General features: G+C 35.4%; 3 protein-coding genes and 1 pseudogene across 4 annotated transcripts; 3 read left to right on the forward strand and 1 right to left on the reverse strand.

Annotated features, from left to right (window-relative positions):
- The first annotated feature begins 966 nt into the window (after nucleotides 1-966).
- On the forward strand, nucleotides 967-4,503 carry LOC117911054 (probable anion transporter 5). 2 transcript variants are annotated; one of them, XM_034825217.1, is made up of 2 exons: nucleotides 967-1,220; nucleotides 2,353-4,503. In XM_034825217.1, exon 2 carries the CDS (start codon nucleotides 2,516-2,518, stop codon nucleotides 3,842-3,844), a length of 1,329 nt encoding a protein of 442 aa, XP_034681108.1. In that variant the 5' UTR covers nucleotides 967-1,220; nucleotides 2,353-2,515; the 3' UTR covers nucleotides 3,845-4,503. The 2 variants fall into 2 exon arrangements, with proteins under 2 accessions (XP_034681108.1, XP_034681109.1); XM_034825218.1 differs by having other exon boundaries at nucleotides 2,390-4,503.
- Nucleotides 4,504-5,399: 896 nt separating this feature from the next.
- Nucleotides 5,400-10,628, forward strand: LOC117911053 (glutamate receptor 3.2-like). The gene is given in 7 exon segments (XM_034825216.1): nucleotides 5,400-6,886; nucleotides 7,007-7,279; nucleotides 7,282-8,345; nucleotides 8,444-8,721; nucleotides 9,283-9,314; nucleotides 9,413-9,807; nucleotides 9,901-10,628. Coding segments are annotated over 7 exon segments (2,751 nt in total). The 5' UTR covers nucleotides 5,400-6,636; the 3' UTR covers nucleotides 10,360-10,628.
- Nucleotides 10,629-11,873: 1,245 nt separating this feature from the next.
- Nucleotides 11,874-12,474, forward strand: LOC117911838 (RING-H2 finger protein ATL80). The gene has a single exon (XM_034826260.1). The coding sequence runs from the start codon at nucleotides 11,954-11,956 to the stop codon at nucleotides 12,347-12,349; it is 396 nt and encodes a 131-aa protein (XP_034682151.1). The 5' UTR covers nucleotides 11,874-11,953; the 3' UTR covers nucleotides 12,350-12,474.
- A 1,515-nt stretch (nucleotides 12,475-13,989) lies between these two features.
- LOC117911393 lies at nucleotides 13,990-20,187 on the reverse strand (annotated as a pseudogene).
- Nucleotides 20,188-25,047: the final 4,860 nt, after the last annotated feature.

The raw sequence follows: 25,047 nt of genomic DNA on the forward strand, positions 1-25,047 counted from the left end.
AAAAAGGAAAAAGAAAAAAGAAAAAAAACAGCCCATCAATTTGAATGATTCCTCAAAAGTAATCACTTCACACATCCAAGAATATCTCAACATGGCATAATTGGCTTTGTTCCTTTTTCAAGTATATATATATATATATATATTCCCACCCAACCCAAAACATTTGATGAATTTCCACATTTGAAGGTACTATTTGGACTTGGTCTTTACATAAAGAATTATTTCGATTAAAAACTTAAAAGTACTATTTGAAGCTTAATTTTGAAAATTTAACCATTTATTATTATTATTATTTAAAATTATTATTATTATTTTTAAAATATATTATCAATACTTGAAATAATTAAAGACATTTATATCAAAAATTAATTATTTTTCAAATAAAAATATAGGAAGAGGTAAATTCATAAATATAAAAAGTATTTTGTCTATTTTAATTGATTATTTATTACGTAAATATATATTTTAAGAAGTGAGAACTTACAATAACTTTGAAAAATAGGAAAATTTTATTAGAAAATGGTATTATATATATTAGTATTGGATTATAATTTTAAAATTTTCAATGCATTGATTTGGTATTTATCGGACTTATAATGTTGGTCATTGAAAATGTATAACGAAATTCGTGTTGTTAGATAAAGACACGTAGATTAAATCAAAGTATGAAAAAAATGAAATTTATCCTTATCTTTCATAAATGCAATTTTTTTTATTTATTTATCCAATGTCCACCAACTCCTAATACCAAATTTAACAAAATTCATTGTCCATTTTGGGAGTTGGCATGTTGATAAAGAGGAATTGGATCTTTGAGTAAATCCAACCATGGATTTGAGGGTTTATGCTCAAAGCCAATGAGTTCCAACTAACACTCATCTTACTCACAACTCACACCAACCACTGAAAATAAAAACCCCAAAATTTATTTATTTATTATAATTATAATTATTATTATTATTTCTGATTGTGATGTTTTCAGTACATTTTTTGTTTCTGATTTTTGTGCTTTCAATCGCGTATAGTGAATGGCAGCAGTCTACAAGCTGTCTCTGACTCTGAGAACACGTGAAGTTTTTTTCACCTGTTTATTACTGGTACGAGCTCATCGTTGACTTCGTTTAGGGTTTTTCATTTTTTTGTGCCTCCATGTTTGAGGGGAAATGAAATCGCCAAATTCAAGGAAGGAAAACATTGTGCTGACCCATTTTGGTTTTCGGGTACGTTTGATCCTTTTCGCATTATGGGTTTTCTTTGTTTCGAGTCTTCTTTGCTGGGTGTGTGTCTTCTCATCAGAATGCCTACCATGTGTTCATCAAAATTCCCCAGAAAAGTCCATTTGTTTGTCTATCTCAGGAAGAACCAGTTGGATGTGATTTAGTTTATGGGGTTTTTTCGAGGTTTTTCATTTATTGTCGATTGAATGGATTTTTTTTTACCTCATCTGACCCAGATCCATTTTTGAATTGAACTTAATCTGCATTTTTATCAGGTACTCTAGTTTGAAATCTTCTACATTTGTCAAATTTAATTTGCAATTGGGATATGTGGTTTGCTAGTTGACAGTTGCATTTTCATGGTTTTCTGGTGATTGTGGTTCCATTAACAGTTTTCTTTTTCATTTCTCGTGAATATTGGTTGTATAGAGTTCCTTTTAGTGCATTCCTGTTTTAGATGTTGGATAAAATGCTGTCTACCCTAAAGTATTTTGCTATGTTGACTAGAGGGTAACTGCATTGCAATGAACAATGAATGACATGGATCCTAATATTTTTTTTTTTCTTCAAAATTTTAATCTAGAAAATCATATTAGTCAATCTAGCATTGAATAGGATGTGGGTTGAAGTGGGAATTTAAGCAAACATTTGAAGATTTGAGGATTTCAGAATCAAAGCTTATCGTGCTTATCCTTCGAGACACAGAGCATCAAGACCTCTGGGGGTTATTCCAAGTCATTGGAGAGATTTCTATTATTTAGTTATTTACTTCCCATTTGGGCTATGCTGTGCGTAGTATCCATCCTTTTACATGGATAATTTCCCACACCCTTGCTTAGGATGCTCCAAATAAAGGACTTGTTTGGTGGTGATGATAATCCTTGTTTATAACAAATTTTGGCTTCATTTTTACATTTTACCTAACCAGCCAAAACAATGTTGTAAACTAGATAAATAGAACCAAGTTTGAGATAACCTGCTTGGGTTCCTTAAATGTTGTAAGTTGCTGTTGTATATCTGGTAAACCATTGGTATGTTGGAGTTATAGCTCTCTGTAATTTTTCTATCACTTTCAATTTTTTGGACACAGTTTACAAGCTACTAATTTGTTGTCCATATTACCATATGTTGACAGGAATGAGTTAGACACTCCATTTATACTTTTTATCCAGGTTTCGCTAGTATCTGGAAGGATTCTGAAGGCACAATCTTAGATTTGTTGAAAAGTGGCCGACCAAAAAACTACTGAAAAGGTGGAGCAGAAGTGTGCCTTTTGCACAGAGAACTAACCCCAAAGCATGGGGAGGCTGAAATTTCCAAAGCGTTACTTGATTGTTATTTTGACGTTCATCTCCACATGTGTTTGTTATGTAGAGCGTGTGGGCTTCTCAATTGCCTATACCGTTGCTGCTGATGCTGCTGGGGTAAACCAATCAAGCAAAGGCACAATACTTTCTACCTTTTACTATGGGTATGCTTGTTCACAGGTGCCCGGAGGATGGGCAGCACAGAAACTAGGAGGAAGGCGTGTTCTTCTCCTCTCATTTGTGTTATGGTCGTTAACTTGTGCTTTATTCCCACTGGACCCAAATCATGTCAGGCTCATAGTGATGGCCCGCTTGCTCGTCGGTGTGGCACAAGGGTTCATTTTCCCCTCCATCCACACTGTTCTTGCACAATGGGTTCCACCCCATGAAAGGTCTAGATCTGTTTCTCTCACAACTTCTGGGATGTACCTAGGGGCAGCTGCAGGAATGCTTGTACTTCCAAGCTTGGTGAAGTACAGGGGCCCCCAATCTGTATTTTTTGCTGAAGCAACATTAGGTGCAATGTGGTCTCTACTGTGGCTCAAATATGCCAGTGACCCTCCTCGAGCTGAATACCCAAAAGCCACTGCCTCTGGTTTTGGGGAATCATTGTTGCCAATGAGAGGAAGTCAGAAGGTAAAAGTGGAGAATGGAGGAAATTCTGTCAAAACTTCCAAAATCCCATGGAAGCGAATTTTCATTAGCTTGCCAGTTTGGGCAATTGTGGTGAATAATTTCACATTTCATTACGCCTTGTATGTCCTGATGAACTGGTTGCCCACATACTTTGAGCTAGGCCTCAATCTTAGTCTTCAGGAAATGGGTTCTTCTAAGATGTTGCCTTATCTCAACATGTTCATTTTCTCAAACATTGGTGGGGTGGTTGCTGACCATTTGATCACGAAGAGGATCATGTCTGTGACTAAAACCAGGAAGTTCTTGAACACCATAGGATTTATAGTAGCTTCTCTTGCGTTGATGGCACTTCCCACGTTCAGAACTTCTGGTGGGGCTGTGTTTTGTTCTTCTTTGGCTCTTGGTTTCTTGGCTCTAGGGAGAGCTGGGTTTGCTGTGAATCATATGGATGTTGCTCCAAGATATGCAGGAATTGTCATGGGGGTTTCTAATACTGCTGGGACACTAGCTGGCATTGTTGGTGTTGACCTCACTGGCAAACTTCTTGAAGCTGCTCAAATTGCTAATTCTGATCTTTCAGGTCCAGAAAGCTGGAGATTAGTGTTTTTCATCCCAGGGTTGCTCTGCATTTTCAGTTCTTTTGTGTTCTTACTATTCTCGACCGGGGAGAGAATTTTTGACTGAGGGAGGCTGGTTCTGTGTAGATTCTGTGTGGCTTATGAATATTTTCATCAATGCCAGCATGAGCAAATATTGAAATTCAAGCACCAAAAAAGATTTGAAAGTGGTTTGCTTAATTGGATAGGTAGAAAACATCCGTTATTGATTTACCATTGTGAATCATGCAAAGCTTATTTCCTTGTATTGTTTAGACACCAATGCCCCAAGTGAGCCGGTTTCGTTGCAACACGTGAAATATTGCCATTATCTTGGCATGTCCTGGTGCAATTGACAGATTATACAGAAAAATTAGAAGTACCAGAAGATGAGCTCGAAACCTCCTGTACAACTGTTATGGCTGACTGGATTTTGTGACATGCTGCCAGTTTCTGCTTTCTGTTTTACCAGACATTATTGCAAGGACCCATTTAAATCATACCTAACTACATAATACTGCTGATATTTGTAGAACAGCAAACATTTTTAAGTTGTGGCTGAGTCATAGAAAGGCCATGAAGTTCTATTCTTAAAATATTTGGCATTGCTTTCTCTGTGTAGATCATGAAATTTCATTTACAGTCTTGGGAAAAAGCAATACAGGATCCAAGGTAATACGGCAAGGCTGTTCTTTTACAATTTGTGGATGATGAACTCTAGTAGTTATAAAACCATTGGAGTGAAAATTTCTTTTGTCCATGGTTTGTGCTTTAAGGACTGAGGGTTTGAGTCTCATACAACAGAAATGTTAACAATCCCCAGTCAAACTACGGTACTCCATACTTAGAAGGATGATTTTCTGCTTACATTCTTTTCTTTGTGCTGGTCCCTTGCATGACTCTATCTTTCAATGTAGAAGCTGGGTTAACTATCTTGACTATCTTACCATTGCATTCTCATTAGAATGGTCTTGAACTCTTTTAAGTGCTACTAAATGGCGTGTGTTAAACGTTGATCAGAGAGTGATTACCAGCCACCCAGATCTTAAACAGGATTCCTTTTTTCAGCCATCAGTCCCTATAAAATTTGTCTAGCTCTCCTATAAAAAGGAAAGTTGCAAAAGACTATTATTTTTCTGGGTTTTTTTAGGCCCCACATTCTAATGAATAAATTTACAAGTTTTATAATAGTTAGTAGTTCAGAGTCCAGACAGGTATAACAAGTACTTAAGTTAAAGTTCCATTAGGATGATAGAGTAAGTTAAAATCCCATTAGGATAAGTAATGATGTTCTTGACCTATAGGCATGTTAAAAAGCAGGAGAAATCATCCAAGAGTTGTGGCAGCATTGACCCACTTATATAGTTTATGCATTTGTATGCCATAGCTTACCACTATGCAGCACCATCAAATTCTCAAATCTTACCTGCCCAGGAATGGAATATTGTGATGGAAATGATGGAACCATGTAAAGCTGTGGCCAACCCAACATTTGGTGGCTGTGGGCGTGATTATATTCACGGAATATTTCCTTTTTGGCATGTTTTCAAATGCCGTATGGGACCTTTTCTTCGTAGAAAATGACATGCACAAGTCACATTCAAGTGGGTGAGGCCAAAAAGGAAAAAAAATGTTGTATTAAACTCAACATTTTTTTTTTTTGCTTATGGCATGTGTTGAAATTTTGGGACCTGCAACTGGGAGAAGAAGGAGCCAAGACGTCAATTTCACTCAACCAATCCACCATGAGAAGAGGGCCCTCACCAGTATTGGCCTTTCCACCATCATCAGAGTACTCTAAACAATATAAACCAAGTATATTTATTTTGTCAGGGGCCTGTAACCATTGTAGCTCTCAAGAAGACAAAATCTGTTAAAGTTCCCTTCACATCCAACCAATCTGCAAGCGCCCAATTTTTCTTCATGCACCATTATCCGTTTTGTCATCATCATCCTCACCGTCATAATAGTAGAGTAATAAAACAAAAAACCCCACAGAAGGCTCCAACCAGCATCATCTTCTTCATGGTGTCTCCACTCATTTATTCGTCATCACCACCACAAGCTCTCAATCCTCCCAAATTCCTGAGGTTGCCATGTTCCCACCCATATCTCCAAAGATTTTTTCACAATAGGGGTTGGTAGGCTTTCTAGTACCCTAAACAACACTAGTGGAAGCTGCAGATGCCAGATGCCAAGCTATTCCCTTTCCCTATCAACAAGCATTCTCATAATTAAGAAATGGAAAGTCTCCACTGCTGAGCTCAGTGGATTATTCACTTTCATGTGAAACTCAACCCATCTTCTTGTGAGTATTCTCCTTTTGTTCCCACTTTTTAATATTATTGCCCTTTCATGGCCACTAAGCCTGTGATTCCTCTGTTATGCATCCTCCCTTTAACATGGTTGATCGTGTGCCTCCCTCATCTACCACTGATTCCAGGCGAGTCATGCATTGGAAACCCTGAAAGCACCTGAAATTTGGTTTCTCTTGAGTTATGCTTTGATGGGCATTTCTTGTTTATCCAAGATGCTGGTTTAGTATGGAATATTTGTGCTTTTTTGGTCTGTCTGTTCCTTCTGGGGATGTGACTTCCTCTGCTCCTCTTTTAGTTATTTAATTGCAATTGGTATCTGCATGTTGGAAATTTAAATGGTCGCATCTTGTTCTTTAGGAATATTTCTTTAGCACATAATTGTAGAATTCCAGCTGTTCTAGTTTAGGGTCGCTTATAGGTCTGGTACTAATGGGTAAAAAATCCCTTGAGTGTTTGACAGAAATTAGTACATGGGGTTGATTATTCTATTTATTTCACTTCAATTCAAGATGTCTGTTAGGTATTGGAAATATGGTGGTTAGGTACATCATTTAGGATCACCATGAATCTGGTTTGGCTTGTGTTGCTTTTGATCCTTTGTATTAGAGGATACACTGAAGGGGTTTTGAATCCTGAAGTCGTGAATATTGGAGCTATATTCACATTTAGCACTATCAATGGGAAAGTTGCAAAGATAGCCATGAAGGCGGCTGAACAAGATGTGAATTCTGATCCAAGCATTCTTGGTGGGAGAAAACTGGCTATAACCCTGCATGATTCCAACTATAGCGGATTTCTCAGCATCGTTGGGGGTAAATTGTTTTGTTTTTTGAAATTTTTTGTTTGTTCATATACTATTCATCTTCTTACTCTGTTATCTTCTAGGTTAGATGTCTTTATTCTTATGATTCCAATTCCTTGTTTGATTGCAGCATTACAATTCATGGAGTCTGACACAGTAGCTATTATTGGTCCACAAAGTGCTGTGATGGCCCATGTACTCTCACATCTTGCAAATGAGCTTCATGTTCCACTACTGTCATTCACAGCCCTGGACCCGACCCTCTCGCCTCTCCAGTTCCCTTACTTTATTCAAACTGCTCCCAATGATCTATTCCAGATGACTGCCATTGCAGATATGGTTAGTTATTTTGAATGGAGAGAGGTTATTGCAGTATACTCTGATGATGATCAAAGCCGAAATGGATAACTACATTAGGTGATAAACTTGCAGGAAGGCAGTGTAAAATCTCCTACAAAGCAGCCCTTCCCCCTGACCCAAAAGCAACTCGTGATCAGGTTTTTAATGAATTGGTGAAGGTTCGAATGATGGAATCCCGAGTAATTGTTCTTCATACTCTTTCCAAAACAGGTCTTTTGGTTTTTGATGTTGCCAAATACCTTGGGATGATGGAGAGTGGTTATGTTTGGATAGCTTCTACTTGGCTATCTACCATACTAGATTCTACTCCGCTTTCCTCCAAGACTGCCAATTCGATCCAAGGAGTTCTCACACTTCGTCCTCATACACCTGATTCAAAAAAGAAAAGGGAGTTTTCATCTAGGTGGAACCATCTGAGTAATGGAACTATTGGTTTGAATCCTTATGGTTTATATGCCTATGATACTGTTTGGATGATTACTTATGCACTAAAAACATTTTTCGATCAGGGTGGCACCATCTCATTCTCCAATATTACATCTGCGACTGCCTTGGTGGCAGGAGAACTGAATCTTGGTGCATTGAGCATTTTTGATGGGGGACAGCAGTTGCTTAAGAACATACTGCAGATCAATAGGACAGGTTTAACTGGCCCTCTACGATTTGGTCCAGACAGATCCCCGGTACATCCTGCATATGAGGTCATTAATGTAGTTGGAACTGGATTCAGGCAGCTTGGATACTGGTCTGACTATTCTGGGCTCTCTGTTGCATCTCCAGAGACGCTTTATGCAAAACCGCCTAACCTTTCAAGATCAAACCAACAATTGTATGATGTATTATGGCCTGGTGAAATAACAAAGAAGCCTCGTGGGTGGGTCTTTCCAAACAATGGGAGACGTCTAAGGATTGGAGTTCCAAACCGGGTTAGTTATCGTGATTTTGTGTCAAAAGGAAAAGATACTGATGACCTCCATGGATATTGCATTGATGTATTCACTGCTGCAATAGCCTTGCTCCCATATGCAGTCCCATATAAGTTTGTTCTGTTTGGGGATGGTCTGGAAAACCCGAACTACAACCAGCTTGTATACAAGGTTGCCTCTAATGTGAGTATAGTTTTAATATCCAATATTTTTGTTATACATTAAATACCAAGTGTAGGTATATGTTGGTCTCTATTGATTCTGTGTTTTTGTGTCTACAGGACTTCGATGCTGCTGTTGGGGACATTGCAATTGTCACCAATCGTACAAAGGCTGTGGATTTTACTCAGCCATATATAGAATCAGGCCTAGTTGTAGTGGCCCCAGTCAAGAAGCTGAACTCAAGTGCTTGGGCTTTCTTGAAGCCTTTTAGTCCATTGATGTGGGGTATAACAGCATCATTTTTCCTTATTGTGGGAGCAGTTGTGTGGATTCTCGAACATCGGATCAATGATGATTTCAGGGGGCCACCTAAGAAACAGATTGTCACAATGTTATGGTGAGTACTTCATACCTTAGAAGGCATTACATCATCACTGTGAGGGCTCATTTTTGTGTTCTTAGATTGCCATTACAACTGAAACTTTGGTTACATGTTTTCTTAATACTTCAATAGAGGTTTTTAAGTTAATACCACCTCCCAAACCGCCACCACCGCTCCTCCAACCCCTACACCTACTCCCTATAAAGAAAAAGAATCCCAGAGAGTAGAAGCAAAAACATTCTAGCAGATGATAGGCCTATATAAAGGAGGTTCCTAGTTCTTTTGACATTTTCATCATCAAGGGGTAATGCTTTATTTGGTGATGTGGGATGAATAGGTAAGACCATAAAGATATGAATTGTAGAAACACTAAAAGCAGAAAATAAATGAACTCCCTTTCTAATCAATGTACTATAAATCATTCATAGCCAGTAGAAAGAACTATTAACCAGGGACTGAGTCCCTTGAGAAATCATATTTTTGATGTTGCAACCCATCCATCCAAAGAGCCAAGTATCCTTCTCACTTTTCACCTGATTTGCTCTTTTATAATTCATGTGCCTTTATTTCTTGCAGGTTTTCCTTCTCAACCCTGTTTTTTTCCCATAGTAAGTCTGCTTACCCTCCCTGTTCCTATTTATCTTTTACAATGGACTCATAGAAGCTTGGCCTATTGTATGAACTTTGTTTTCCTTCAATTTTTCAGGAGAAAACACAGTAAGCGCACTCGGGCGTATGGTGCTGATCATCTGGCTTTTTGTAGTTCTGATAATCAACTCAAGCTACACTGCAAGCCTGACATCAATCCTGACTGTGCAACAACTATCTTCATCCATTAAAGGAATTGAGACATTGATAACTAGCAATGATCGTATTGGATTCCAAGTAGGGTCCTTTGCAGAGAACTATTTAAGTGACGAACTTGACATCCCTAAATCTAGACTCATTGCTCTTGGCTCACCAGAAGAATATGCCACTGCCCTTGAGAATGGAACTGTCGCTGCTGTGGTTGATGAACGACCCTACATAGAAGTCTTCCTTGCCAGCCACTGCAAGTTCTCAATTGTAGGGCAGCAGTTCACTAGAAGCGGGTGGGGATTTGTGAGTATCTTGACACATTTAAGTTCATGAATGTTTCTCGTTCGATCTGTTTAAGGGATTAGTTCTACCATCTTGACATTTGTTTCTTCTTAGGCATTTCCAAGAGACTCTTCCTTAACTGTTGACTTGTCAACTGCCATCCTCACGCTATCAGAGAACGGTGATCTTCAAAGAATCCATGATAAGTGGCTGAAAAATAAAGTTTGTTCAGACAACTCTCAGCTTGGATCTGACCAACTTCAGTTCCAGAGCTTCTGGGGCCTTTTCCTCATCTGTGGGATTGCATGCTTCCTTGCTCTCCTTGTATACTTCTGCATGATGGTACGCCAATTCAGCAAGCAGTTTTCTGAAGCAAGTCCTTCCAGCCATGGCAGCTCTCGCTCTGCACGACTTCAAACATTCCTATCATTTGCTGATAACAAGGCAGAGGTATCAAAAGCCAAGTCCAAAAGAAAACGCGGAGACATGTCTTTAGATTCCAATGGCAGGGAAGACAATTCAAGAAATGGATCCACGAGAACAAAACAAACAGATCTCCCATCAGAGATTTAATGGGAACACTTGTCTTTAATTAAACTAGTGCTGCCAGTCACAACTATATCATCATTCCATACAATTTTCATCGTATGTCATTACCATGCTTTCCTTTTCCTTTCTTTTTTTCTTCCCTTTTTTTCCCCTCCCTCGAGGCTGTATACTGTAGGTGTTTTGATTGTCAATACAAACACACCATACTCAAATGTAGATCCTGAAATCCATATATGATAATGTCAGTTGAGGAATGATCAGAATCATTGATCATTTGTGAATCTTTTACAGTATATGGCTGCTCTGATTACTACTTAAGCTCTCTCTCCGGAATAGCCAACAGGTCTTGAGTTTAAGCCTTTCTGCTATTAAAGTGTGAGGTAGAGGGGACAAGCCCATGTGACCCAGGTGTCTAGGACTCTAAAGAGGGTGTGGGAGTTTGTAACAGAGTTTCAGACAACATATTCTGCAATGGAGAGATGGAGAAAGGGATGGTCTACAATGGGGATAGGTAGGGTCCTGGGTCCTGGTTCCTGTTTAGTAACTTTAAAAAAAAATAATTTTCTGTTTCTAATATATTCTCGGGGTAATGCGAGGTAAGCATTATTCCGGTGCATGAAATGGAAATTATTTTTCTCAATATGCATTATTCTCCGTGAAAATAGGTTTTTTTTGTTCTCTTTTCATCAATAGTTTGTAAATAGTGCATGTTTCGATTTCTTTCCTTAGAATTTAAATTTAAATTTTTAGTATTTAAGTCTAATTTATTTTTAGATTTTTTTTTTTTTTAAACTTTGACCCGTTTATTTTTATTCCAATTTCATATCTTTAGACTATCAATTCAAGGGTTTGGGTTATTATATGACACCGGGTATATAGTACATAAGCGTGGTTACATAGCTAATACATTTTTAGGTCTTATTATTTGTACAATTTAATTGTACATATCTATATTATTCATAAACCACAATAATTTTATTTGTTTTGTCCATGTATAGCAGTCAAGCTAAATTTTCATATTTTTACTTATTTTTATTAATATTTTGGTCTCATTTATTTACATTTTTATTTAACATCTTAAATCTCACCCTATATATTTAACCGCTTAAGTCTTTTGCTCGGCTCGATGAGTACTATTACAATACCTTAACATTTTCCTAATCATATATTTGAATGATTCACTTTCTTATTTGGTTTGGTATTAAAAAATGAAAAGAATCAAGTTAGAATCGTTTATTTGAAATTAAAAGGGGAGATAAATAAATTTAAAAAGTAAAAAAAATATATATTTAGATTAAACATATTTTTTTAAAAAAATTCACTTTTTTCCTTTATTTTTCTTTTTATTTTATTTTCCATTAAATGCAATCTTCGTGTTTCATCTACCAAATAAATCAAAGAATTTACATCATAATAAACAAAAAAAAATATACAAATTTGAGTGAAGGGTTATTTTAATTATTAGATATTTAAATTTATTTATTTTTAATATATATATATATAAACCTTCACACGTTTCTTACAAAAGGAAATAAAGCGCTCTCTTTCAGATGCCTCTTCTGAATAAGCTTCTCGCCGGCGGCAACTCAATTGCGGCGAACCACCCACTCCGGCGAAAATGGAGGGGTATAATATCTTCATCTCGGTCGCCTTCGTATCCGCTCTAATCTGCGCCGTCGGCCTCCTAGTGGTGGGCCGCTGCGTCTGCCTCCGCTACTTCTACCACCACGGCGGCGGGAACACCGCAGCGAGCAGCTCCACGGCACAGTCGCCGCCCAACGGAGGTCCGAAGGAGGAGAGGATCCTCTCGTCAGTCCCCAGAGTGAGATACACCGGCGACGGAAAAGTGGGGGAGTGTGCAATATGTTTGACAGAGTTTATGAAGGGAGATGAGATGAGCGTGATGCCGCAGTGTGGTCATGGGTTCCATGTGAAGTGCATAGAGAGGTGGATGCGGCGGAGCTCGTCGTGTCCGTCGTGTCGGCAGATTCTGGTGGAGCCCAGTAGGCGATAGTGCGGCTCAGGCTGAAGCGCAATCTTAATATAGTCATGATAAAAAGTTTTTGAGAACAACTTTTTAACATTGTTATATCATGTGCGGTGTAATCATTTATTCAAAACAAAATCTCTCTCTCTCTCTCTCTCTCTCATTTATTCAAAACATTGATTATTCAAAACTACATTATTATACCATGAGCCATGGAAGAATAATCATTTATTCAAAACAAAATCTCTCTCTCTCTCTCATTTATTCAAAACTACATTGTTATACCATGTGCCATGGAAGAATAATCATTTATTCAAAACAAAATCTCTCTCTCTCTCTCTCTCTCATATTTCATTTTGGCCACTTAAGTCTTACCATGAAGTTGAATTATCCCATAAAGTTGATGGTAGGATAAGTCTACCCACTAATAAAATGCACCATGCCCAAAAAGAGTATTAGGCCCCCACCCCTATTCCTCACTTCCACCATGTCCTTATTTGGCTCCTAAGCTTTACTAATCACTTGGCAACATGTATTAAATCTAAACACATTTGGATAACCTTAATTCCTTTTGTTGAATATACGTTAAGATGGTATTAGTTTATAAACTTATTATTAGTTAATTCAGTTTAGTTATATTGATTGATACCGATATGTTATTTTTAGCTGGATAAGAAAACCAAATATTTTGATTTTTTCTATTCAATCAAAAAATAAATGCCACCTAAATCTCAACATTGAAAAAATTATGTTAAATGAGGTGAGTGTTATAAAATTTTATAAATTGGTACATGACGAGTAAAAAGATAAAAATTATCTTTTTTTTAAAATCATTTTCTTTATTATTTATCTTTTTGTTTTTATTATTATTATTATTATTATTATTATTACTTTTTAAGTAGTTTTTAACACAATAATCATTTATGTTATTTACATAAATATTTTATAACTAAAATTAAAAAAAAAAGAAAAAAAAAAAAGAGAAGCAGAGTGATCAAATGATAGGAAAGGGAAAGGGGGTTGACACTCTTGACATTTTCTATAGTAAGTAGAATTTATGGATTATTGGTGAAATGTAAACTTTGTGTATCTTTTTCAATTGATAATATGATTTGAAAAAGTCTAGACGATAAAATGGAAAATATATATCCGAACACATACTAAAGTCTGTTTGACAGCAATTTTTAGAAAATACGTTTAATATTTTTAACACTTTAAAATTTTTATCTTTCAACTAATAGAAATATTAGAAACACTTTTAATAATTATTGTTAAACACACTTTTAACTTATTTCATTTATAAAAATAAATAAATAAATAAATAAAAATCTTTAAAATTCATTCCCCTCCTAATTAAAATATTCCCTTGAATTCCTAATAACCTTGTCTTCCTATTTTTCTTTGAGATTTGAGATAACAGAATATAAATTGATGGTCATAAACCCATTATCACTTTCAGCATGTTGAGGTGATACAAGGAAGATACTGAATACTTTCTCACCATCCACAAGTGCTTGTGTAGTGCCTTAGAATATGCCTTTTCTGTTTGGCCAAGCATATCAACTACCCACAATTATGTAAACTAGCAAAATCAATGTATGCTTAGCACTTATAGAAAGGTAATGGCTCATAAAGAACGTTTGTGAAGGCATTTATGTCATCAGAGAGCCCCAGAAAGTTGGTAATTCAACCCTTTTCTATTACTCAGTTTAGAAAACAAACACTGTACAGCTGTAGAAAGGGAAATCAACTTCATAGATCCTTCTCTGAAGCAACACAACCACAAGACTTAAAAAAGTCAGGAAATCATGAAATGGACAAACAAAACAAGGGAGGGGAATTCTTTCTAAATGAATCAAGCATCTTAAAGGAGAAAAAAAGGAGCATCTGAATCGAAAAGTTGAAACACCCGCCAAAACTTTCGATCTGTCGATGGACTAGTCAGTTCTTCTTCTGTCCAGCACTTGCACCAACGGCAAAGAATTCAGAGATAACTTCGAGGGGCATGCCTTTGGTTTCTGGGACTTTCAAGAAGACGAACACCCATGAGATGAGGCACACAACGGCGTACATGCCAAAGACACCAGCAAGGCCAACAGAGGTGAGCATCAATGGCAGTGTGTAGGTTACAATGATGTCACCAATCCAAAATGAGAGTGCACAAATGGCAATGCATAGGCCTCGGACACGGGTGGGAAAGATCTCCGCACAGAGTATGTTTGGGACTGGGCCAAATCCATGACAAAGCAACAGAAGTAGATGATGACACTAGCAGTCGAGATTGCAGCATGCACAACATCACCCATATTTACTAAACTTCCAAGGACAAGAATGGCAAGGGCTATTATCAGGACAGGGATTGTGCTGAGCAGCAGACTCCTGCAATGAGGGGGGAAAGGGTAAGCAAAAGAGAAACTGAAAGCAAAAGTAATGGAAGCAGAACTTGCACACGAATCTAAACTGTGAAGCAAAATTCTCATGCAGCCTTAGATTAGCAGAACTCAGTAGACAAGTTTTTACAGGCATGACCTTTATCCATGCATGTTAAGTGTTTTACATTTTGATTTGGGGCAACTTGAGCAACACAAGGTTCAGTTAAACATCCTCAGGAGCATGGCATCACTAGGCAATGAATGTCAATGACAATTGTAATAGAACTGACTGAAAAAGTAAAAAGTGAGAAGAAAAGAACCGATCTATAAAAGGCTACTTGCAGCATTAAAAAACTGATCAATACCCACTATAGGTACGCTCTGTCCAGGAATATAGCCTTGCTTTGTGAACAAAACAGATAAAAATAATTTAAGCATCAGTTAAGCTCTGATCAATTTCCTCTGAATCCTAGAACTATTAAAGGTTGGAAAGAGATGACCCCATCATAAACCCAACAAGTACAAACCTAGTTAGACGTCATCGCTACTATCTCATTAGGTTTGAGCTGGGATGGAAAGGGGAGCTTACTTGATTAAGCTGATTCATTATGAATCTCTACATACCACTAATGTCTTGCTCTGTTGGTAAGATTTGACCACAATGGAACAAACGCTTTGGGTTCAACTCGTAATATTGAGAAAATATATAAATATTTATTTGAAACCTGTTTGTGTATGTAACTAAATTACAGAAACAACACAAGCCTTCTAACCAAAACCTTACCCAAGCACATGAATGTGAATATATAATAGAATAAAATCTTGCATTAAACACCAAAAGGAAAAAACTAATCAAAACATTACTTGCTGCAAGCTTCTTACATGAATCCCAAAACTTTCTCAAAAAGGGATGAAGGCAGAGGTTAGTTACCTAATTAACCCACCCCATTACCATTTCTAACCAACTAGACATGAGAAATATTAAAGAGAGAGAGAGAGAGAGAGAGAGAGAGAGAGAGAGAGAGAGAGAGAGCCCATTTAAGTGACAGATTGTGCTTTTCAAACAGGGATTGTGGCCATGGGTAGTGAAGATATAAAAATAAAAGATAAAGCAATCACCTTCTGCCAGAGATATCCCATTAGCTTCATGGAAGCAGACATTTTGCACATTTTCAAACGAGAACCATGTCAAAACCAAATAAGAAATCAAAGGAAGGAGTTACCTTCTACCAGAAATATCCATGAGCCTCATGGCAACAGCTATGCAAGGAAGCATCAACAAGGTTGTGATTGCACTGATAAGCAGAGATGTAGAGGCTGAACTAATGCCTATGTTTGAAAGAATAACTCCAACACCTGCCTGCTCAAGAATTTGAGGAGTGTAGTACAGAACCCCATTTATGCCAGAGAACTGCATAAACAAGCAATAATTTAAGAAGACAGCCAGCCAACAAAAAGAAACAGAAAATTAAGTTTATCCAATATTTTCTCCCATCATCATGAGAAGAGTTTCATATCTAGATGTTCTCCAAGAGTTGATTAACAAATTAATGTCATGATCAGGTTATCACGACTTTTTCATGTTTTCTTTCCAGGGTCAAATAAGTGATATAAAGAAAGTGAATACAGACTTGATAGTTTCCCAATCATGTCATTAATCATATGAGATCTATTTAGCAGTCCTGATTTGTTGTACACAAGCATTAACAGGACTTTTAAAGGGAACTTTTTGTATAGCAACAGATAATAAAAGGATAACCAGAAAGACATTAACATGCCAAGAATTAGGAAGGCAAATTAAGGATTATGGCATTTATTTAATTTAAAAGGAAAATAACACAATACAACTGTAGAAGTTTCTCAAGATGCTATTTTTTACCTGCTGAAGTAGCTGAATCCCCACCCCAACGACTAGTGCATGCTTGACTCCTGGGTTAAAAAGATCTCTCCAACTTGGCCCTTTTATAGCAGTTTCAGAAGGATGAACCATAGCTGGTCCAACTGGATTCTGATCCATAAGCTCCTTGGAATAAAGAGCAGGTTGACTTACCAAAGCAGCAGCGCAGGTCATCTCACCATCAACAGGGACCTCACCACCTGGAACAGAAACTAAAGATCCACGTTGAGATCGAGGGATGCTGTCCTGGTGCAAATAAATTCTTTTAAAACCTGCTTCCTTCTTTCCATCTTGACCTTCTTTTTCGGACCATTTCCATGCCAGCTGCCACCCGCCACCAATTCCCATGCTACTACTGACTTGCTCTGCACCATCTGCTCGCATTAGACTGCTGTGTCTCATGCTTAAATTGCTGCTCTGTATTGGAGCAGGCATCAAGTCTTTTTCTAAACTCGTATTTTGACGCGAGATTAATGGACTTTGCAAGTTGTCATCAGAATCACCACCAGCAGCATCAGATGGATAATCTTCACCATCTCTGGCAAGGCTCTCTTCATCTGATTCTTCATTTTTAGGTTGATTGCCTGATATGCTGAACATGCTGCTAAAGTTCGGAAAGATCACGCTTCGCATGCTTCCTGTCTCAGGAAGCTTCTCGTGAATACTGCCAAAGAGGGTCACAAGAGGGTCCATAAGTGGCACTGGCTTGTTTTCCATGCTTCCGCAGCGAGACACAAGGCCAAGAGAACTCTGGCCAGTAACAGGTTTAGCAATCCAGGAGAGACCTTCTTGAGGCCCATATAATCTGATTCTATCATTCATAGCAGCTGGATCCTGGTCATCTGTGAGATCATCAGGGCCAATTATGTACTCCTCTATAGATGCTTTACTACCGACTCCAAGACCTTCGACCAGCAAAGCCATCTCACCTGTTGATCAGAGGAAAATGAGTATTATCCACATTATGCAACATCATTCATTAAAATTTTCATTACATTGAAGGAAATTGTATCCAGCTTGGTAGCACATTGGTTTTGGATATAAAATACCATGGGTTACCCAGTCATCCCTGCATATTACTTCTCTTCTATGCAGTGAGTCAGTGACAAAGAATCAATCAACATAGGTCAAATTGGACATGCATAATTATTCATTATTCATTTTGTGATACATTATGTAATAAAATATGCATACTAGATGTACCTTACCGTCTTATCTATTTTGACAAGAAAGTGCTTCTATGTCGTAACATTGAGCAATCGCATTAATAAATTATGCTTTTCTGATTCAATTTCGGATGTGAATTTGAACTTGAGTGTTAAATACATCTATTATCAGGTCAATTGCTATAAGGTCAAAAAATGTTCCAGACAGAAATCCTTGAGAATGGATACCCCAAAAATTGGCAAGTCCTAGAATCGTATCCAAAGCACAACAAAAACATACACTTGTAATTTCTGTTGGCAACAATTTGAGTCACCGAGTCACTCAAGAGCAGAACAATGCATTCTGAACTTCTAAGGGGACACCGACCCAAACACGAACATGGATCCATCACCCATATAAGGTTAGTAGAATGTACAGGGAATTTTTGCCTCAAGAAAAGCATGAAACACAAAGGTATCAAACTTTTCAACCAACAGATTAAAATTTGCGCAGTATGCAGCAGAGACAGAAAATCAAAGGTAAGCCAAAATTCTTTTGCCTACAAAGAACTTAAGATTTTAAATTAAAACATGGTGTATGTTCTTTTCAAATAAAAATACATCAAACCAAAATAAGCAACCAAGAAAATCAGAAACTTCCAAATAAATATTTATCTCAGATAATCCAATAGCAACATATCTAGAACATCAATTTAAGCTCCCATTTTAGCCAAGGTAACAAAATCAGGTTCGGTAGCTAAAGGAACCAACCAGAGACATCCTCCCTGCCGCGTAGTCTCTGCAATACATGCTTCGCCTCAAGCATACGCCCTTTACTGACTAGCCACCGAGGAGACTCAGGCAACAAAAATACCGCTAACGCCAAATATACGAGGGAAGGAATAAAAAGAACCCCAAGCATTAACCTCCAGCTTGGTGAATTCATCAGTGACATCCCAAAAACCATGCAGTAAGACAAAAACATTCCAACAGAACCAGTGAACTGAGGAAGGGTATTCAACAATCCCCTTATTTCAGAGGGTGCAGTCTCGGATATATAGACCGGAACAATAGTAACTGACAGCCCAACCCCAAATCCATCCAGAAGCCTTGCCAACAGCAGCACATAAACATTGGGAGACCACAGCATCACAAGGCCACTGACAAAATAAAATAGGGATGAGATTATCAACATAGGGCGGCGCCCAAGCCAATCAGATACTGCTCCAGAGATAGTAGTGATGAACGTGGCTCCGATGAGAGACATGGCCACAATTAGACCCTCTACAGTGGGTTCACCTTGCAAGTTGAATTCCTTCTTGATGTATAGAACAGCCCCTGCAGCAGAAAACAGAAGAAAAATTTTCCACAAGTGAGACTAACAGCCAAAATGCTTAAGATTTAAAGATGAATACCACTATAAGAACTCCAATTTTGCAGTCTGCAATCTGAGAAGGAAGACCATTGGAACCTTCTAAACACCCAAAGTAGGAAATGGATTCAAGGAGAATGGATTCAACCCAACAACCCCACAAAGGAAATCCACTCAATCCAGACACCCAACATCAGGATCAGCCACCGAAGCTCACGAGTGACCAACCCACAAGATAAAAGAATTGATTCTGGATGCCAACGACAGTAAAGAACCTTTAGAACAAAGGAACAAACAGAGTAGTTGGGAGAGGAAAAATCTATTACCAGCAATCGTAGCGTTATCCCATCCTTGCAACAAGTTTCCCACAGCAGCAGCAATCGCCACAAGCACAGCTCCACTCATTTTCACCAAATCCCAGATCAAACAACCCACCAATCAGCAGAAAAACACCGCCGCCGCCGCCGAATCACACCACCCACCGGCCCACCACCGCCACCAACAAGAAGAACAAGAAGACTCTGGAAAGGTTTCTTCCTTGAAATCAAATCAAACCCACGACTCCCACCTTTGAAGAGAACCAGAAACAGTTCCCAAGTTCGAACACCAGTCCGCTTCACGAAAGGCAAGTCACACCGCTACAATCACACCCAGAAAAAATCACAACCTACTCACCTCAAGACAAGACTTAAAGATGAAGCAGCGAGGCTTTATGACAACTGAACCCCGCTCGAGGACACCTGCCCCTTGCGCTCACTCACAGCTCCACACGTCACCCCACTTCCTCTGTCTGTCGCGGAAAATACAGTTACAAAGTCACCCACTCTCCGTCAATCACAATCGCCAAATTATTTTTAAAATGGTAGAAATCTCCGAAATGCAATCTGTTTTTAGAAAGCAAAAATATCTGCGATAATGCTTTCTTTTCAATTTCCCGGGTCCTCACATGGGAATGGGTTTTCGGTTTGTCATCCAATACACGCACTGCTGCAGAATTTTTACGTCCAGACAAAGGGCCTCTTGCCGTCTAACCCGTTTTGTAATGCCCCCACAGATGATTCGTATACAATTTCTTGCTTCCTCAGTTGTCTTGTACCCCCTTCATTACTCATTATTACTCCTCCATTAATGTATATACTTCCAAACCTGCCTCAGAATCTGCCCTAAATTCTTTCCTTTTTTCCCTCAATCCCTTCACTTTTCTGAAAAGTGAATATGACATATATCATGTTTGACAGCCAAACAACAACGAAAAAAGGAAAAAATATATTTATGCTTTTAAAAACAAATATGATGTTTTTAGAAAATATATTTTAATTTTTTTTATTTTTTTATTAAAAAATTATTATATAAATATGGAGAATAATTAAAAATGAAATACTATATACAAATATTACTTTTAAAAACATATAATTCGCTTAAAAATATTTTAGTTTCTAAATACATCCCGAAAATATTATGAAGGCTATTATTACCTATAAACATTCAAAAATACTTATATTTTTTTATCTTAATTGAAATAGAAAAATATAAATATTTTGAATTGAATTTTAAGATAAAATTTATCTTAATTCTTTTAAATATTTTTTAGAATGATTATCTTTTTAATATAAGTCTCTAATTTTATATTTTATATGAAAGTTATTATTATTTTTTATTCTTAAATTTTATCTTAAAATTCAATTAAGCTATTTTAATTCTCCTATTTCAATTAAGATATTAAAATATTTACAAATCAACTTAAAGACAAAAAAAAATATTAATTTCAATTCAAAGAAAAAAAATTGCTTCCATTTTTAATTTTATTTTAAAAGAGAAACATTCAAATTCTTTTGCTTACAATCTATATTTTTTTTTATGTGTACAAGTATATTTGTAACAATCGGCCTCCAATCATATAGATAGTGTTCATTCTTGGCTCAAATAGGTCATATTCACGCCATTAGGTATTGGTCACTCTTATAGTTTGAAAGTGCATTTATAAAGTGAAGAAAAAATCATACGTATATAACGTTATGAGATTACGAGTTTGGAGAGACACACATCCCTTATAGGATCAAACAAGTTTCAACATTAATGTTGGTGTCTAGTACTATTTATAATGACTTATTTCTAACCTTGCAGATATTATCTACTTTGGACTCAAAAGAACCTTCATAATTTTACGATACGTTTACGGTATTAAAAATAACTCATACATGATGTTAAGAACCTTTTTTCTTATTCGATGTAGGATATCACAATAATAGTATCAAAGTACAAGACTAAAACGATAATCTTACTATGGTTTTGATCTTTTTATTTTTAGTAAATTTTGAATTTTCTAATATTCAAGTACATAATAATTATTGATTATAAGAATGAATCTCTCAAACATTTCTTTTTTTATTCTTCATTAAACTTTCCGAATGTGCTTTAATTATTATATTTACACAAAAGTTTGGAGGATGTGTTATGTAATATAGTAGTCCTGATCATTAATTTATAATTGTTTTGGATGGTTTTCCTTGCAAATCCCCAATACTTTAATCAATTAATTTTTGGAGGGAAAATAATTATTGTTTTGAAAGAGAATCTTCCATACTTTATATTTAAAAAATAATTCATTAAAAGATGAAATTATTCCATACCGTAAATTTAACCACCCTTAGTTTTTTACGTTGAAAAGTAATAAAAATGTTCCTTAATATATTGATTATTTATACGGGTGTTAAAAAAAATGTTATTTTTTTAAGAAAAAGGAAACGATTTCATTCATTTTAATCGAATAACCCTACTTTGGATTGATTTCGAATATATCATGGGGTTTAATATTTTCCCTTTTAAAACCCACAACAAAAATAATTACTTTTTAATTTTTTTAATCAATTAAATTTTCAAGGAAACATAAGAATTGTTCGAAAAAAGAATCCTTCATATTTTATATTAGATACAATTGGTATGAGTTTTAATATTTCCCCTTTTAATTAAAACCCACAACAACAATAATTATTTTTAATATTTTAATCAATTAATAAAATAATAATATTAGTTGTCATTTCAAATAGGCAGCAACGTGCAATCATATTTCTATCAATTTTATTATTATTAAAAACACTTTAAAAATAAATACTTTCAAATATATTATTATTAAATTGTGTTGATTAAAATAATAAAATAAACACCGTCAAATTTTATATTAGGTGTCATTTCAAATATGGGTCTGAATTTTATATTTTCCCTTTTAAAAACCATGATGGGAAGCAAGGTCGTAATCAATGATATTTCTATTAATCAATTATATTATTACTAAAAACACTTAAAAAACAAAACACCTCTACACTCTTAAGTTACATTCATAAAAATAATAAAATAAACATTGTCAATTTTATATTAAGTGTCATTTCAAATATGGGTACGAGTTTTACATTTTCTTTTTTAAAATTCATGACCGACAGCAATGTTAGATATCGATCATATTTCTATTATTATTAAAAATACTAAAAAAGTAAAACACCGACAAATACACTTTTAAATTACATTCGTCAAATACTATAATGCCCCAAATCTAATTTAAAGGTAAAATCATAATTTAAAAATTATTAATTAAGTAAAATAATTTAATAAGGGTAAAAAGGTCTTTTCGTATTTAAAATTTCTATATATAAATTATATATTTTTTATATTCTCTATTTAGAAAACCCTTTTACATAGAGGTCATAAAAAAAATTTTCAAGTAAAATTTTTAATCTTTTAAATTAATATTTTATATTGGTTAATTAGTTTTAAACACTTTAGATATTCTTTGAAATATCTCAATTTTGATTAGGGTTCATTTAATTAATTTATAGGTAAAAAATATTAAAAATTTATGAACATAGTTTGATTTATTAATGGAGATCAATAAATTTTGATTACTCAAATGAATAAATCTAGAAAATTTTTTAAAAAAAATTATATAGTTTTGGATGTGAAAATTAATTTAAATAATAGTAATAATAGTTTAATACAAATAAATATTCTTAAAAGATTTATTTTAGATAAGTTATAAAAAAAAAGAAATAAATTAGGATCCCTAATACTAAATAAAATATTTTTAGGATTTTCAAATTTATATGTTTGGATAATAATCAATAATCAATATTGTGTATGATATTATGTTAGGTGAAGAAGAAATTCTTCAGAGTTAAATACTTCAAGATTTTGAGTGCTTTTTCAAGGTAAGGGAAATTAATGCTGATTTTTATAGAAGAAAGTAATTTCTTTTTTATATTGTATTTTGAAAAGTGTAAAAAATATTATTTTTATCTTTTTACATGGATCAAATATGTGTTTTGTATGGAAAGTATATTTGAGAATCTTCTTTGTTTATTTATGAAAAGTGAATTTTTTTGAAGATATGATATTTTGTTTTGCAAGTTTGAATTAAGTAAATAAAGTGTTTGACTCTGATTCCTATGACCCTAGTCATCGGGTTATAATTGTTAACATTTCTATGGCCCTAATTAACGAGTTATAATAGTTGATATTATATGACCCCAGTCAACGAGTTATAATAGTTGACCTTATGGCCCCTAGTCAATGGGTTATAATTGTTAACTTTTGGTTTTGTTCACCTTAAATGGAACAAATTTAAAACTAGTCACTCATTTGTGAAGTTTTACCTAATTGGGCACCATTTGTTATTTGATAACAAAAGTAAGATATTTTGAATGCATTTGATTTGGTTTTGATGAGAAATTGTTTTAAAATGGATATGAGAAAGTTTGTTGAAAAGTTTGAATATATTAGTATTTCAAACTCAAAAGTTTTTTGTGAAAATAAGTATATGTTATATCTCCTATTTTCAAACATGATTGAAAATATTTGATCCATGAAACTGCACTGATGTTCCTTATTGAGCTTTAAGCTCATGCCCCTTCGTTGATAATTTTTCAGCTACTCTCAGTTCGGGCGAGGAGTGATGACTAGGTTGGGGAAATTTTTCTTTGTTAGGATTTTTATTTAAACTTTATTTTGGACATTATTTAGAAGTTAAAAATTAATTTTTCGTTTAAATTATTTGAATTTGGAATTATTTGGACAATCACACTTTAGTTGATGTGTTAGTCTTCTCTTAAAAAGTTGATGTTTGAAGACTTTAGAATTTTGTCATACTACTTTGAACATGAATTTGGTAATTGATAAATTTATTTCCAGTTACAATACGAATGTTTGTGTCGTTTTCACTTTGAACCTTTGGGCTTGAGGTGTGAAATGATCGTCATACCCTTGGAGTGGGTTTTGGGGCGTGACATTGTCAATTTTATATTTGATGTCATTTTAAATATGGGTACGAGTTTTACATTTTTCCCTTTTAAAACCCATAATGGGCAACAAGGTTTCGATCATATTTCTATCAATTCTATTATTACTAAAAACACGAAAAAAATAAACACCATCAAATACACTCTTAAATTACGTTCATCAAAATAATAAAATAATTATTATAAATTTTATATTAGGTGTCATTAAGTTTTACGTTTTTTCTTTTAAAACCCGCAATAGGTAGCAAGGTCGCGGTGATATTTCTATCAATTATATTATTACTAAAAACACTTAAAAAATAAATAATTTAATTTATATGACTTTTCTAATTACTTCTTGAAAAAAGACACAAAAATTATTATTTGAAAATTATGAGTTTGATTACATCCTCATTGACCACCATCTGCGTGGTTAGGAAGCACCCTTTTCAATCTCTCTTGAAATTACATAGATACCCTCATCATTTCTAACATTGACATTGCAATGGCCATAAGAGTGAGAACGGACACAAACGGAGGAAGGGTAGTATAATAAATATGGGGACTCCCTAGATTTACCGTTTATAGTTTGCTCCAAAAGGCAAAAAAGTGTCTAAAACCCGGGGTTTTGGGCCATATATTTGGAGCTGCAGACGTGGACGCACAGCCTTCAAA

This window comes from Vitis riparia, chromosome 3, assembly GCF_004353265.1.
Source record: "Vitis riparia cultivar Riparia Gloire de Montpellier isolate 1030 chromosome 3, EGFV_Vit.rip_1.0, whole genome shotgun sequence".
Taxonomy (NCBI): Eukaryota; Viridiplantae; Streptophyta; class Magnoliopsida; order Vitales; family Vitaceae; genus Vitis; species Vitis riparia.